The 16702-nt window shown below is 38.1% G+C and overlaps 1 protein-coding gene across 1 annotated transcript in view; it reads left to right on the top strand.

Annotated features, from left to right (window-relative positions):
* Window positions 1–16702, top strand: part of APC (APC regulator of WNT signaling pathway) — an 89117-nt gene that overhangs the window by 25559 nt on the left and 46856 nt on the right. The window contains exon 2 of the mRNA XM_065661256.1: window positions 7587–7739. Within this exon, the coding sequence (XP_065517328.1) occupies window positions 7605–7739 (135 nt within the window). The 5' untranslated portion in view covers window positions 7587–7604. The remainder of the gene's footprint in view (window positions 1–7586; window positions 7740–16702) is intronic.

Raw genomic sequence — 16702 nt, forward strand, 5'->3', positions numbered from 1 at the left:
ATGTTTATGCTGATGAAACATGATTAATTTTTTTTATCAATGTAATGAAATACTGTTCTAAATCTGCATATATTACTAGTGGTATGTTGGGACAATTAAGGTATTGTCAGTGAAGACCAAGCCTCTATTGGTGGTTTTCCAAGATTTGGGCAGGACCTGTGTGAACAGATGTTAGTACACTTCCTGCAAAGCAAGTGATCTTCTGTTCCCTACAAGTGTTGAAAGGAACCCTGAAGATGACCCTGATAGGTCACCCAATGTGGGAAATATTTCTTTATTATAATATTATTTTTTTTTTAAGATGATTCATCTGATATTAATGGTTTGGGGGTTAATTTGTGTTTTCAGGTAAAATTGGAAAATAAAGACATGTATTGGAATTTTTAATATCTTAAACTTTCTAGAATTGAATCCTTAAAAGATTATGAGAAATAGAAAAGTAAGCAGGAGCAAGTCATATTCAGTGAGGCATGCACAATTAGCCGTGAATAGCAGAGATGGTCATCATGAAAAGTGAGTGTTCAGGCTTGTGAATCATCCTTGGTCCAATATAAGTTATGATTCAGATGATGTCTGGACTGCTTTGTGTTCAATACAGTATTTAAATGCAAATCATATTTTGTATTTTCATAGTTGTGTTCTGAATGCAGTGTGACTTTTACAAGCTAAGGAACTCCCTAGAGTTATGAAGTGGGAATTTTCTGGGCAGTGTAATAAAAGCTGAACTTGACTGTTCATAGCCTGAAATGTGTGACTTCTTGATTTCCCTCTTTTTGGTTTGGGTGGTGGTTTTTTTGGGGGTTTTTTTTTTTTTTTTTTTTTTTTTTTTTGTACTAACAGGATAATTTTTTTGACTGTTCTCATTCTTTAGTAACATTCTAAATGTGGGGTCATTTCTGTTTCTGACACACACACTTGACCCCCATGATGCTTGACCTGTAGTGAAGAACACAGATGAAGAGTTCAGACCATCATCTTCTCTTTGCTTCTCCTGGTCTTTTAAGGAGTGAGAACATGGGTTATTTATTAATTTATCAGCCAAGTTGTGTTTTGGTTGGGAAGAGCAGATGATGGTTCTCCTGCTGATGGTTGGTGAGTACAGGCCAAGTACTGAACTTAAGGAAATATCCCAAAATACGACAATGGATTGAAAGCTCTTGCCAAGATACAAGTTCATTTATGGAAGAACAAAACAGAAAAACCTCTCTACCTCCCACTCAAAAGGATTTAAGAGGGTCGGTATAGTAACATTTAAGTGTTCTAGCCTGCTGTCCAGAAAGATAACCTTTGTGTAGAAGTGGGTAGAAAAACTAAGAAAATCCTCTTGGTGAAGCTGAGGTTTAGAGAAAATTGCGTGTTTTCCTTTTAAAGGGGCTAACCCTTTCACACAATGTAGTAGGATAACTGTTAATAGTAATGGCTCTGAAAAACCCAGGGATTCAGAGGTTACCTAATCTAGAGATTATAATTTGGTATAATTTGCTGTCAATTTTTTTCAATGTAATCTTTTTCAAATTTATTAAAAGGAGTAGGGTTGCATAACTTGCAATTCAGTTTCTGCTATCAAAGGCCTTGTTGCTAAAACGAGCTGATGAAGAGCAGTTTTCCATGATGGCTGTGTTCTGCCCTCTCCTGTGTCTCTGATGACCTGACCATGCAAATGAAGCATGAAAAAACAGACAGAAGGCATGAGATCTGCTCGTCCACTCATGGGCAATTCTCATTCTGCACAGCGTATTTTCTCAATTCTCTTTAACCCCACTCAAAGGCTCACGGCTTTCAGATTCCTAATTACATTTGTGTGCCCTCATAGCTCAGATAAGGAACCCAAACCAAATAACCTCTCTTCCAGCTGCTACTGACAGAAGTTGAGGTTTGTTCTTAAATATGGGTAGGAATAGGAGGATTAAATACGGCAATGAACGCCATTCTAATAAAGAATAGTCTTCTCACTAGAAATAACGTAGTTCGGTGTGATCACAGAATTGTAGAATAGCTTGGGTTGGAAGCGACCTTATCATCTAGTTCCAGCCCCCCTGCTGGACACAATTTTTCTGCTCTCTCTGGAAAGAATCAGGGTAATGGGCTTTTACAGTCTAAGGTTGATGGGAATATTTTTCATGGAGTAGGAAGGTGTTAATTCCTGTGAAGGATAAACATTTTTTAAACAGCAGGCCTGGAAAGCTTGCCCCAGACTGGAATGGGTAAGGCAGTCCTGGCCTGCTGATGCTCATTTTTGATACGTTCTTAAACACAGCACTTGCTGATATTTTGCCTCAGTGGAAAAAGGACAAGCAGAAGGGTATTTACATATAAGCCATTTAACCTGAAGACAAGCTTCAAACAAAATAATAGAAAAATTAATGCAGTATTCAATCAACGGAGAAATTGCATTAATGTAAATTGACATGGTTTGATACGTTCAAAATAGAAATAGCCAAACCTCCTCTCACTTTATTCTCTTTAGTGTACTGATAAAGGTATCTATATGAAAATGATCCATTTAAGGATAAAGTTAGTAAGTGGGCCTGGCTTACGTGAGAATGGCTGTGCTGTATTTTTTGCCTCTGTGAGCCTTGCCCCTCTTTTGGAAATAGCTGTGTAACAGCTGATGAAGCATTGTGGTTAATGGCCCAGCATAGTAAATTAAACCGACACCTATTTCAATTTACTTTGGTGGTCAGGCACTGATCTGCAGCGGTTTAGGCAGCTGCCACTTGAGCAGCTGAGCCCTTCTGTCTTCCCTGGTGGAAACCCTGTGGGAGGTGGGTAGGGCCGGCAGCGATGGGCAGGCACCAGTGCAGCCCTCCCAGCATTAGCACTATCCCCTGGATGTCAGAACTCCTAGACCTGCCTAGCACTTCTACATCTCATGACAGCATGATTGGTCTTGCCCCCCCCGAGTTCAGTGGTATGCCCTTGAAGACACAATTCCCCATTATCACATGGGAATGAATGGTAAAAATTATCAGAATAGTCAAGAATAAGACACTGGGCTCAGCACTGAAGAATTTTGTAAAATTTGTGGATGTAGAAAGAATTGATGGTCCTTTCTGACCTTACGGAATTATAATCTAGATACTCAGGATTTCAGGTGCAGTGACTACAAGTTAGGAAGATAAACTACATTGTGAAAACAACTTCAGTTACAGAGTGGAGAAGCACATCTGCTTATTGGTGGTCATAGCAGAATGCTAAATTCCGTTTGCTTATTAGAGACTCAAACATCTGATGTACTACTCAACAAAGTTTATCCAAAATCAATTACATGAACAGGAGCTTTGGCTGACGGTGGTGGTTTTTGGATTGGGCCTTATCGAAGAAAGGAATTTGCCTCTCTTTCACTGAATTTGATGTCTGAACTATCCATATAACTTACTTGATAATACAGAAAGTCACCCTCAGGCAGTTGCTGTGGGTGACAGAATAATTGCTACATTGAAGATTTCTATAACTGAAATAAATAGGCTGTTGTTATCTAAAAATGTTACCTATCTTTCCAAACATACACTGCCAGGTTTCTGTCTCTGTTGAAAAAAAACCCAGTGTGGTAGGGTTCCAATTGCTCTTAGCCTCTGTTCTCAAAAGACTTAAGACTGGTGTGTTCTGCAGAGTTGCTTTATAAAAATAGGATGCTCAGGTAACAGTGATAGCCTTTGTGGATGAAAAAAAAAAAAAAGTAGTGATGGGAGTCTGAAATATTTTCATAAGGAGATTTAAGTAATAGATCACAAATTGCTGGGTTTCTTGAGCAGCACTTCATGCTGAGTATATATGTTTATTCATTTCAAAGAAAAACTCCCATGAATAAAAAATTGTAAGTTTCTATTGTAGGGGTTTTTTCTTGTCTCTTGGGATTAGAGACTAAAAAGAATGTGTCTAAATTTGAAATTTCTGGGCGGCTGATACTGGTACCAGTTGATGCTGGTATCGTAACTTAGGAAAAGGCATATCTAAATCTTAACAGTATGTTTGCATAAATTTAGACTTATAATTAATTTTGATTTTAGTGTGTAAGAGTTGTATCGAGCTTTAAATTCTTTTTTGCTGTGTATATTCATGTCAAGTGCTGATTCAGTGAAGCATGAATTTTCTTACCATCATTTCACCTTGCTTTGATAGGAGATGGAGAAGAAACCTCTTAATGATGAGAATATGGGTAATGATGAGAAAGTAGGAGACTTAGATTTTATGTGATTCTTACAATAAGGGAATTAAATTTCAAAATTTCTGTATTCCAAGAGGGTTATTTCTTGGACTGTATCTAGAGGCAGGGGTATCTCCATTACTCCTTTTCAATGATGACCACTCTGCAAAGGAGAAATTCAGTTTAGCATCAGAAAGCGTAAGTTGCTTTGTGGTCATGCATTATCTGTGTCTGTTTCTCACATTTTTCAAATTAAATAATGGTATCTTTTGTGAAATGCTTTGGAGTTTCATTATTTCAGTAGAAAAAGATACATCTTGGAGAGATGAAAATAAGCACTGTACTCCTCCATATAGAGCTTCAGGAATACAAGATGGGATTTCTGAACCACTAAGTCTAGTTCCTTCCTGTGCATTGAGCTAGGCAAGGATGTTGAATCCCAAGCGGCGTTCAAGGCCAGGTTGGACAGAGCCTTGAGTGACATGGTTTAGTGTGAGGTATCCCTCCCATGGCAGGGCGGTTGGAACTAGATGATCTTAAGGTCCTTTCCAGCCCTAACTAATCTATGATTCTGTGATTTATAACTTCTAATGAATACTGGCCAGCCTGTGTTGATAAATGAACATTCTATACCCATTTGTTCTCTGTCAGTACTGTGTTTTAACTTAAATATTTTTTTCTCTCTTGAGTGTAATAACAGAGTGTCTTTCCAGCCTTTGTTGTGCTGAGGCAGCAAAGGCTTGCTTATGAAGCCTGTTCCCATATGACAGACCCTTTATCCCCTGATCGCTTAGCGTCTTTCTCTGCAGCCATTTAAATTTTTGTCAAAGGACTTGATAACTCCAGGTACTGTGTTTGCTTTCCATGCACCAGTGTCATGTTGGCAGTGCCTGGGTATCTTGTGGGCTGGCTGCTGAAAAGCTCCAGTTGCTTCTCCCACTATTTCCATGATGAGATTCCTACATGAGTGACCTTATATTGTTACGCTGTTTAATTACACCTTGTTAATACTGCTGAATTTCTCAGTTGATCAAATTCTATGTGTACTACGTCTAGGGTTCTGACCTTGTGAAGCCTCGAATTTATGGGAGAAAGTTTTGATGCCACTTCTTGTGCCCAGGTCAGTAATGCAACAATTTAAAGTACCTGTTGCAGACTGATTTCGGAGGAACTTTGGTAACAGCCTGCCTCCAGCCCAACTACTGGGCTTTCAGCACTGCCCAGTGTCATCTTGTCCTTGAGTTACTCCTCAGCCATGTACAGTTTCTCTGCTTGTCTCTATTACTGTAATTTTATTACATGATTTTACGTGTGGCAGTGTATCAAATGATTTGATGTGGTTGGGGTAGGCAAGATCCATTATTTCTGAAAAGCAGTTCACTGTTTTCCTCAAATTCATGGTAATCCTTTCTGTACAGGCAGGAAAAAGAAGAATTATTTTGGAGGGCCAGGGAGTGATGTATACATCTGTATGTCCCCAAGAAGTCCCAGATGCCTCAGCCAGTGGTGTAGAAGGCATCTTGAACGCACATGCCTGGGTGGCTCACAGTATCTTGCTAATGTGAGAGCAGCTGCCTGCAGTCCAGTTTTCAGTGTGGATGTACTGATTGCAAACACACTTTTCCCAGACCTCGCCATGCTCTCAAAACACGAGATGAGTTTTTCATGTGCTTTTTTCACCCTCTGCTCCCTGGGGGTTCTCTTCAACATTCTTGCTGTATCCTGAGGTGTAAATGTGAATGCCCTCGTGGAAAGAAGCTGCCAGGCATTGCTGTGATTCCTGTTGGTGAGGGAGTCTTTCTGCAAGCACCTCAGCATCCAGTAGAGCTGTGGTCAGGTAGTGTGACTCCAGCCAGAGGCCATGCTGCCAGGTGGGAGTTTCTGCCTGTGGTGGGTGCTTATTGCCCTCTGGGCATCTGTTTAACAAAAATGATGTTTTGGATCACCCAGCTCATGGTAATCAGATAACTCAATTTTTTTTTTTACCTGAAAACCTGCAGGGTAAAGCTTGACATTTGAATAAATCAGAAAGTGACAGCAGAATGCTGGTGGTGATGTCCTATTTTCATGTTATGAAAATAAAAGATGCAAAAAGAAGCGTAGGAACCTAGATCAGGAGAGGCAGAAGACAAAACAAACCTCCCATTCAAAAACTGGACCAGTACTCATTTAACATAAATACATTTAAGCTTATTTTGCATTTGAAATATCAGAGCTGTGCTGTTGCTTTTTACTGTAGGTTCTTCATTCAGTTTTCTCTATTTTCTTTGTGTGTGCATGCATCTTTATGCGTCTAATTATTCTAAATTCCCAGTTTTGGGTGAGAATTCCTTAGTATGGACAGAAAATGGCAAAACTTGATTTCTTTTATCATTACCTGCCCTTTCATGAATTAATAATCATGAGCTAAAATGATGAGAGAAAAAGATACTCTAGTTAGAATCAAAATGCATGTCAAATGCAAGGCGCACAGCATTCTGTAAATTAGATGTAAATGAATAACTGTGATATACTTCACTCAAACCTAACACATTCAATATTATGATACAATACTAATTTATGACAACTAATATGAAAATGTTTCTACTTTAATCTACCTTTCCCTGGGCTTGTGCAGAATTGTCCATTCAGTGTATGTTCCGAAACTGTTACTTATTGAATAAAAATGGAATAGAAGCAGTCTGCCCTTTTTGGTTTTTTTTCCTTTTTTTTTTTTCCTTTATTGTTACAGCTCTCGTTGACAGCTTTCTAACTTTCAGGTGAAACATCCTGACAGTAAAAGCACAGAATTCACAAAATAGAGTGTATGTTTCAGATCACTTTTGTTTTCCAGGAAATGAGGTCTCTCATAAAGCATGACCAAATTTTGAAAAAGAAATTTGTTCGGGATTTTTTTTCTTCAGTTTCTTGGTAGTGTCATGGGAATCACAACTCTGTAAGTGGCAGGCTTCTTCCTCCTCCCATCTTTAATGATGACAAGTGCATGAAGACTTGCTTCTTGAAATAAACTCGTTGTATCAAATGTAGTACAGCTTTTGTTATTGTACCTGTCTTTAACGGTATATATTTGTTGTTACTTTTCAATGACTTTAAATTTAGAAAGATTAAATACAATTTTCAAAACTTATATTGAGGAACTAAAGCATTTTTGAGTAATTTTACATAGGTTTTAGTAGGCTGAATGATTCAATTAAAATTTGTCTGGAAGAGCAAAGTTGATTACATGGAGTTACACAAGCAGTAAGGTCAAAGGCATAGTTCTGGGTGTTAGAACTGAAACATGAATGCTAAGGATGATTTTGTATGATGTTACTATTATCTTTTCCCTTCCCCTACTGCCTTATGAAGTTCTTAATGAACTTGCTTTGTTTGCTTGATCGTGTATCATGTGGAAGCTCCTGAAACGTTTAAATTTAATATTTTCTTGCACTTTTTTTAGGGCTGAGGCTAGCCCAGGATGGCTGCAGCTTCATATGATCAGCTGTTAAGGCAAGTTGAGGCATTGAAGATGGAGAACTCTAACCTTCGGCAAGAGCTAGAGGATAACTCAAATCACCTAACAAAACTGGAAACTGAGGCATCTAATATGAAGGTATTGCATGCTCTGTGTCTGTGTGCATCAGTGTTTCTGTTACTGCCTTTTGTGTCATGGACTGGTAGCTGCTGAACAAGTTTTGTGTGCTTTTAGATTCCTGCAGAAGTCCTTTTCCAGGCTTCGTAGGGGAAAACTATCAAATCTACTTGGTGAAGAATTTTGTATTTTATTTTTTTTCTCAAATTTGAAAATCAAAATCAAAACAGTTCTCTAGAAACAGCTTCTGGTGTTCACAACTTTTTCTGATGTGCCATGTAAAACTTCCAGTTTAGCACAGCTGTACTTACCAGCAGGAAGTCCAGTGTATTGATACAGTTTGGTAAGGCAAGTATTGTTCAGCTCTGGAAAACACAGGAAAAAATTGAGGTTTTCAGTGTTTTAAGGAGAGTCTGAATATTTTGGTGTTTACTACCCTTAAAATATTGTACATCCCAAGAGGAAAGGTTTATTTTAAAATAAGACCGCAAGTTCTCCATCCTCTGCCAAAGCTGAAATTTATACTTGATAATTTGATCCAGATCTGTCCTTCTGGTGTTTATTTGTTGGCTGGGTGTAGGCTTTTAGAACCACCTGTCCAAGAGGAAACACTAGGCTCAGATGGAATTTAGATAGATTTTGGTCACTAAGAAGATGCTTACACAGCTGCATCTGTGTGATCCATGACACTAAACAAGGCAGGATTTCACAAGCATTATAGTTGCATTAATGTAGTGCTCTTCCTAAGCTGACAAATCCTGATACATACTTACTGCTGACAGCCAGCAAAACCAGCCTGCTTTGGGTACCTCACTTGCTATGGCTCAGAAACTGCTTATATTCATCTATAGGGTAGGCATTTGTATGTCCATCTCCTTGCATTCCAATCTTTCTGTCACAGATTTACTGTTCCTTTGTAATCTTTGTTTTTAGCAATTAAAAACACTTTGAACTGAGCTTTTCTTCCAGCAGGTACGTTACCTGTGTATTCACTGTAAGAAGAAAAATCTTCCTGTGTTCTGAAGCACTGTAACAAGTGACAACACTTGAAAGAAGCACAAATTTTTTTGATATATTTAGTCCTTGCGTAGCAGCGTAAAATGAAAACGGCTGCCTTGAAACTGAAATCAAATTATAGTCCTCTACACCAGCTACTTAAAATGGTGGTTGGCATAAACAGCTGTGGAGAAAAAAGTTGTTGCTCCATTATACCTGAAAGCTGGTTCTGTCATTTATACTGTTTTTCTTAAGATAATACTGTAACAACTTTGCAACTTTGTCAGTATCTCCCATTCTGTCAAGTAAGGTGGGGAAGAACAGGAGAGGTTATCTTCCTCGTAGTTTAGAAAAAGAAGAAGGAAGATGGGGTTTTTTTTTGTTATTTTGTTTTTTTTTTTCCGTTCTGTGTCTGTGTACAGGTTTTGGGTTTTTTTTCCTGCAGCTGTGTAAGCTGGTCTCTGAGGCATTAACTTGACATGCGGAACAGCTTTCTGTCCTTACTTCAAACCTGACAGACCAGCAAAAGGAAAGTGGTTCTATCACAGTTCACAGAGGAGTGCTTATGAGCATATTCAGAGTATAGATGTTGTATTTTTCTGTCTCCTGAAATGCCATTCTAGATGTAAGGAATTTATCCTAAAAACTGTTCAACTTAAACTCAATATTTGTTTATTTTCATTTTGGCATATTGGTGGGGAGGAAATTGTTCAGACTGGTTTGAATTACCTTTTTTTCCATTCATGATCTATGAAGAAATCCTAATCAGCTGTGTTCCTCAGGAGGAACTGCTTGCTCCTGCACCTGAACCAAGAAGCTGTTTGTTTCCTGTGTTTGTTCCAGATGTGTTTGGAAAAGGTTGAAAACTGGGTTTGACTTGACTTGAACCAGAAGGATGATATGGGAATGATTTTGGAGTCTGTGGATGAGGTCAGATGGGGATAGTTGCAGGATTCTCTTCAGGCTGAGAGATAATTTTTGGTTTGCCTTTTCGAGAAAGCATGCAGTGGCTTTGTTGCACTGAAAGAGACAGCATGGTTTGTATGGTTCCAGTGCCATAATTAGGGATAATTACAAAAACAGTAATTAGAAGAACCAGAGCAATGGAGATTGAAAGCCCTTTGGCTACCATATGCACAGTTAAAACTCCAAATACTTTGGAAAAAAATGATCCTTTGGGAGCATGTCAGTGTCGCAAAGCCTTAGCAGCCCCTTCCACTGAATAAAATCCAAAATACTAGTGGAGAAGGGGAGCAGTGAGCAAAACAAGCTTTGGTTTTGTGGCAGACATCGCTGTTCTTGCACCATGAATTTTGATCTGTGGGCTAGTGCAGAAATACCGCACAGTGATTCTTTGGACAGTTAATGTGTTTGCTTGTGTCTCTTTTGCCTTTAATCAGTTGTGAAAGGCAGTGGTTAGGAAGGGCATTTTAAAGGCAATATTATGTCCTTAAAGAAGTTCGTTTTGGAAGTAGTAGTGTTAAAATATTGTTTAAGTGTGTCTCATCTTTATAATCGCTCCATAATCATATTGGAATTAAAAGCTTATCATGAACTCATCTTGCATGTGTGTTTATTATAAACTGCCACTGACCTATATAAGAACAATGTCTGAATGCTTCATGTTTAAAGCTAAACTTCGTATTTAAGCATGAAAGCTGTCCATTTGCTGGTCAGAAAACAGCGTGATGGCTAAGCAAAGATAGATGTGATAGGAAGATTTTGGGAGTGCCAAAATGAATAGCAGAACTGCATCCACTTTGTTTTCTAATTTGTATTGTCCTAGGAATTCACTGTTCAAACAGAAGAAATCCCTCAGTATTCTCTGATTTGGGAAATTCAGTTGTGGCTATTGGCTTACTGTTAGATGGAGTACAGCAGTTCAGTAGGATAAAATGTTCTTTCTGAATCAGCAGATAATGCTGTCGGATGGTAGGTGAAATAACATTCACCTATAACATGGCCTATAAAAGAAGAAAAAACGTGCAGTGTCTAGATGTAGATAGTAACAATAACTGCATAAAACACAGACTGTGGACAAATTTAGAAGAAAAATGAACAGAGTTTGGTTGGAATTTGAAACCTGTAAAATTCATGAAGAGACAAAAAGCAGTCCAATGTCAGCGGTGCTACTTCATGCGTGTAAATGTAGACAGCTTTTTGTCAGACTCTCATGCTTGGTTCTTGTAAAACAAAAGGATTTTTCTGTTAAGGGTGTGGGGTTTGGTTTGGTTTGGGTTTTAGTGTTGTAGCTAATTCATATCACTATTTTTCCACATACCAAATCTGGGGGAAACAGGTACATGCAACTTAACTTCAGTTACTCAAGTCATAGTGAAAGAATGTCATGCTTGATATCTACACTCACTCTTTAAGTGCTTGGATCTGTCAGTAAATTAGTAATGCATGTTATCTTGTGTAAAAAAGCCATATTTATTATATATGAAGCTCTGTGGGTAAAATGTTCCCTCTTTCATCTTCATATAATACATTTAAAACTATATTCTACATACAGTCTTACAGCTTATTTAATGTCCTCTGTGTTGTGTCCACACATATGATAATAAAACTGAGACTGTCCCTAGAACTGATTTGGATTCCTTGAATGTTTTTGAGAAACATTGTAACCAGCTGAATACAGTGTATTCACTGTAAAGAAACAAGGAAGTAGTTAAACTCTTCTTTTCAGAAAATTACCAGCTGTGTGTTCACTGGCTTTTTACAGTTGTTTGCGAAGGGTGTTTTTTCAGCAGATCATTGTCCTTATATAACATTGGTTTAGTTTCAGTAATTTTCTGTGTGGTTTTTTGTTTGTTTTGTTTTGTTTTGCTTGAAGGAATTCGGATTTAAAAGGCAAAGTCCTAGAGAGATAGTTGCTGTCATATTCATTGCAGGTCTGAAGAATGGTTTATTTTTGACATGGATGGTGTTTGTAGGTTTCTTCCAGTAATTAGACAGCAGGGTAATAAACCTTGTGATGCTGTAATGTTAGATTGGAATGGGGTTTTGGCTAAATGAAAAAGTGGTAAGTTTTTTTAAGGATTTTGATTTTTAATTTGTGGTTATCTTAGCTTACAAACTGTAAGCTAAGCTAATTCAATGTTTCCGCAAAAGAAGTTTTAAACCTATAGAATACAGTATTTCAGACTTAGTGTTGTGCATACTTTGTACGGTTGATTAATTAATACTCAGATTATGAGAAAGTTAAAAAGTGTACTGAAGAAGATGCTGTGGTGCCTGTTTCTCAGCTTGTTTCTGTGATGGATTTGTGAGAATATGAAAAAGCTTGTGTCCTGTTAGAACTAAGTGTGATTTTATAATTAAATACTGTTAAATTGCGTTTTATTTTGTATGGAAATTTAACTTCTCTAGTATCTTTTTATGTTTGTTTAAAGGGACAAATATAAAAATCCTTCTCAGGAGCAGCAGACTGACTAGCAAGTTAGCAACTTAACAGTTACAGTACCTTGTTTGTTTCATTAAAAAAAGGAAATCTGAAAAATGTACTGCTTCCAGCTTTGAATTTGTTAGCATAAGTTTGTTTATAAAAACAAGATTGATGTTCAGAATGCTTCAGGCACTCGCCGGCTTTGCAATGTTTTGAGGATTTGTTATACTTTTTGGACATGAACTCTTCATCAGCCTTGTGGAAGTAGTGTTTTGTGATGTATAAGCTGTAAGAGCTTAAAAAGAAGATAAATTTAAGTGTGCTAATCCTTTACATCAGGTATACTAGTGGCTGAAGCACATTCTTGGCAACTTAAGATTCTCCTTGCCTGAGTTCTAAGGTTTGCTTTAAAATGGCAGTGCAAGGATGATTCTCTTTTCAAATGTGTGACTACTATTATCAGATGTCTCCTTGATTAGGTAAGCAGACAATGACATTTTCTTTTAACTCGCCAAACCCCATTTTATGTTTATACAATTTGCTTGGCCACCATTTCTTGACATTTAACCTTGAAAACCTACTTTATTCTAGTCAGCCATCTCTGATCATCAGTATTTAGTGAGCCTCATTGAAAAGCACAGAAGGTGTGCTAGCAGGTATTTTTGTAATGGCACAAGAATTTTTATTTCATTGTATTACAATAAGCTATGGGCTTGCAAATTAGAATTTAAAGTCCACTTGCTTCCTTATGTATCTTCCTTCATTTGTGTGTTAAATGTAATGATGTGCTGTCAAACTGTAGAATTCAAACTGAATAAAATGTAGTGCTCTTTTGGTACATTTTTTAGTTTTGTGGTTTAGGTTTTTTTCTCTTCCACCAGGTAGATACCTGCATTGCTTACCAAATTTGTGTGTGTATATGTCATTTTCCTGCAAGTTCTTTTACATCTTAAAGTTCTGGTTTTAACAGCCAGATGTTGATTGTCAGAAAAAGATCGAGATCTGTATTCTGTGTTTAATATGGCCTTTGGCACTTTTTAAGGGAGTTGAGGACAACTTATCTACAGACGTGCTTGAGTTTGTAATGGACTTGTCAGAAACTGTAGTAAAGAGCAGACTACTAGTGGGCAAAGAGATAACCTTTCTTAAGAAGTTGTCCTGGGTTTAGCAGTAGAAGTAATTTTTCTCCTTGGTACTTGGTGCAGTGCTGTTGCTCACAAAGACAAGTTCTTTGACATAATCCTTGAATAGGAGCTAAGCAATGTTTGTACTGATGAGTCTGCTTAGATTCCTAAAATGAGTTTAGTAGTCCCTCATCAGAGACTCCTGAAGAACCTGAACTGATACAGGAAGATTCTTTGATTACTATCCAACTTAAAGGTAGATAATGAAGAGCAGAATAAATAGTAAGGGTTTGGGGTTGGTTTTATTTTACCAGTAGCATCCTAGTGAGATTTCTGCTGTGACCTGTTTTGGGTTTTTTTCCAACATGTTTAAAAGTACCTGGAAAAAAAGATTGAGATTGAAAAGTTTCGCTGGTGTTCTTCCGTGTGGTAAAAATGGACACAGAGTACGAAGATGTGCAGAACAACCTTGTGATATTGAGTTGCTGAACTGAATACATGGCAAATAAAATTCAGCTCTCTGAAGCTGAAACGAGTTGTGTCAGAAAACAGCCTTAACTTTATATACATAATTATGGGTTCTGAATTTGTATGGCAACAGCATAGAAAGAGGTCTTAGATACACTGTAAATAAAATCTAAAAATGACAGGAGTTTTTGTTTGTGTGTTTGTTTCCATAAGTTGTCAGGTTAAGTGCTTAGTTTGGAGCCAAAATGTTGGTCTGATGTTTGGAACTACTTGGCATGGATTAGGAAACAAAAAGGGTGCAATTATGCCAGGATGGATATATCCTACATCCAGAAGTTGAATAGTATAGTATGTTCCTGTGAACCTCCTCAGGAAGGATCTAGTAGAATTAGTATAGGTGCAAAAAAAAGTAATTGATCTGAAAGCTTCCTTAAGTGGCATGATTGAATAGAATGAGACTTTTTAGGTGGAGAGAGCAGGAAGAGGAGCAGGATGGGAAGAAGGTTGTTGAGCTCTAAAAGATAATAAATGGCGTGAGGAATGCTAACAGGGAATGGTTAGTCTCTATCAATACCAGATCTAAGGAACATTGAATATCATTATCAGATAGCATGTGGAAAACAAAGCGAAACAAGGCTCAGTTCTCATTGTCTTTGCCATGGGAGCATTTGGATGCCAAAAGAATGGATCAGGAGGTAGTACCACCAGAGATGGGTTTCAGGAAGTCTGCAGGTCAAGGACAGCTGGAAGCTGGGGAGAGGAGAGACAAGAGGCATGAGAAGTAGGTTTTGGTTTTGTTCATGTATACTTACTGGGTCCCTGCTGTTAGAGGAAGGGTATTGGTCTATCTCAGTGTTAAAAGACAGTGTTTGCTCTTTGTTCTGTTCAGTTTTCTCCAGCTGGGTTAAGCTCCCTTAAGAAGGCGGGGTGGGTGAGGAGGAATTTCCCTCTGTTCTAGAGCTCCAGTGGATTGTGAAGGAGAGTGAGAGGGGCATTCACAGGCTGCAAGATGGGTGGTTTTGGCTGGGGGTGAAGGAAGGGTGGGGTCTGCAGCAGCCTTGGGAGCCCATGGGTGAAGAAGACATCCAAAGAACCTGCATAGAGTAGGAAGTGGAGACCTCTATGTATTTGTGATGGAGAGCCCTTCCTTGGACCAGGTAATGATGTGCAGTTCACATCTGGTCAGAAGGGCGCAGTAGACCATGGCTGGATTGTACGGAGGCTAAAGAATAGCCATGGAAGTGTCTCTTTAAGTATTTTTTTCTTTGTTTGAATGGCTAATATTTTTAATTAAAATATTATGTTATTATCTTGACTTAATAGTTTAGCATTTTGTTTTGTTTAAAAACTTGTCAGCCTTCTTTGGGAGCTCAACAAAAAGTGTTAATGAGAAGGTCTGAGCAGATCCACCACAAAGCTCTGGTCACCTGAAAAGCAGCATGCTCTGTAGTGTGTTAATTTTTATGTTCCTGGAGAATGCTATAGTAAAGAATTTGTGAAAAGCATTTTTGGTGAAAATTTGTCAGTTGGGACTAAAATGCATGGTCGTATCACTTAAAAAATCTGGTATGAGGTGGCACTTTGTCACATCAAAAAGCGCTAAGTTTGGGGTGATGGATCCTGGTTTTGGTGGGTTTGTTTTTGTTTCCTAGGAAACCAGAGTTGTTAGATTATTATATAAAGGCCCAGAGAATTTGGATAATTTAAGTTGGCAGTATGCTCCCATAGTTCCCTTAGAATTTATGAAGCAGTAGCAGCACATCATGATTATCCTGTGATGTCAATACTATGCTGCTGTAAGTCAGCAGACACTTTACCATTTTTTACTGTTACCCTCAGTTCTGGCATGTGGTTTTTTAGCACCATCCTAGTTCTGCCTGTGCATGCCTGGCTTACAGCTATTCAGAGAAGAATTTCATTTACCTGACCACAGATGGTAGTAAAAGAAACTTCTTTTGCTTGCTACTAGCAGCAGTGGAACATTAATTTTCCTTAATTAGCCTGTGTGTCACCAACTGATGAGAACTTTCTAGCATGCTCTTCATTTGCTCATTGCCGTGCAAGTTGTGTACCTCAGAAAATGGCGCCTCTCTTAAATCTGCCCTTGTCCTTGCATTGTTTCCATTCATCTTCCAGCCAAGTCTAATGAGTCAACTTTGCTTTGTCTGCCTGATTTTTCAGTGTTCTGTCTGATGTGGCTGAAGTTAAGGGAGTTTTTTGTACTTTGTACTCCTGGCTCTTAGGATTTGCATGGTACTATGCACTTTGTTGATTTAACAGAGCTTGTTTTTATTCTCTTCTCTAAACTTCCATATTTTTTTTAAAGCTTGTTTTGATACATGCTCTGTCTGTGACACAGTAGAGGATCTGTCTTGACTACCTTGATACTTCACTGACTTGTGTGGCCCAGCTTTAGCGGGGCTTTAGGCATGAACATAAATTACAGCAGACACTAAATGGAAATGAAGGAGTTGGAGTGTTTTGAAATACAGCTCAAGGTGCAGTGGCAAATGAGGAGTTTATATAGTAAGTGTCATTGCTTTTGAGAAAGAAGCTCTGGGAAGGAATCAATGAATCAAAAGCAGAAATTAAATTTCTGTGCAGTTCTTATTTATGTCAGTTTACAGTGGTGTGGGCGTTGCAGTGAATCTGATCCCCAGATCTGTTCTCTGCTGCTGTTACAACATCACAAATGTTGTGGTAGAAAGAAACAACAAAAAAGCAGTAGTTTGGACAATAGAGGGTTTTTTTCCCCTTTTAGGTGAAAAAAAAAAGCATTTTATTTGGGTTTGCACATTCAGACATTAAGGAAATGACAGCTTTAAGGTAGACAATGCCACTTCGATTTTGTCAGCTGGTTTGTACACCCTGATAGAATTTCACCTGTTCTACTAAAAAAACCTTTTAAAGTTAGCATGCTCAGAGGTCACAGTGAATGGAAATATGCCCAGGCATAAAATTGTGTTATTTTCTATTTTACCCCTGTAAATGAGGTCTTTAAACACAGA

This window comes from Lathamus discolor, chromosome Z (genome assembly GCF_037157495.1).
Source record: "Lathamus discolor isolate bLatDis1 chromosome Z, bLatDis1.hap1, whole genome shotgun sequence".
In the NCBI taxonomy this organism is placed as follows: Eukaryota; Metazoa; Chordata; class Aves; order Psittaciformes; family Psittacidae; genus Lathamus; species Lathamus discolor.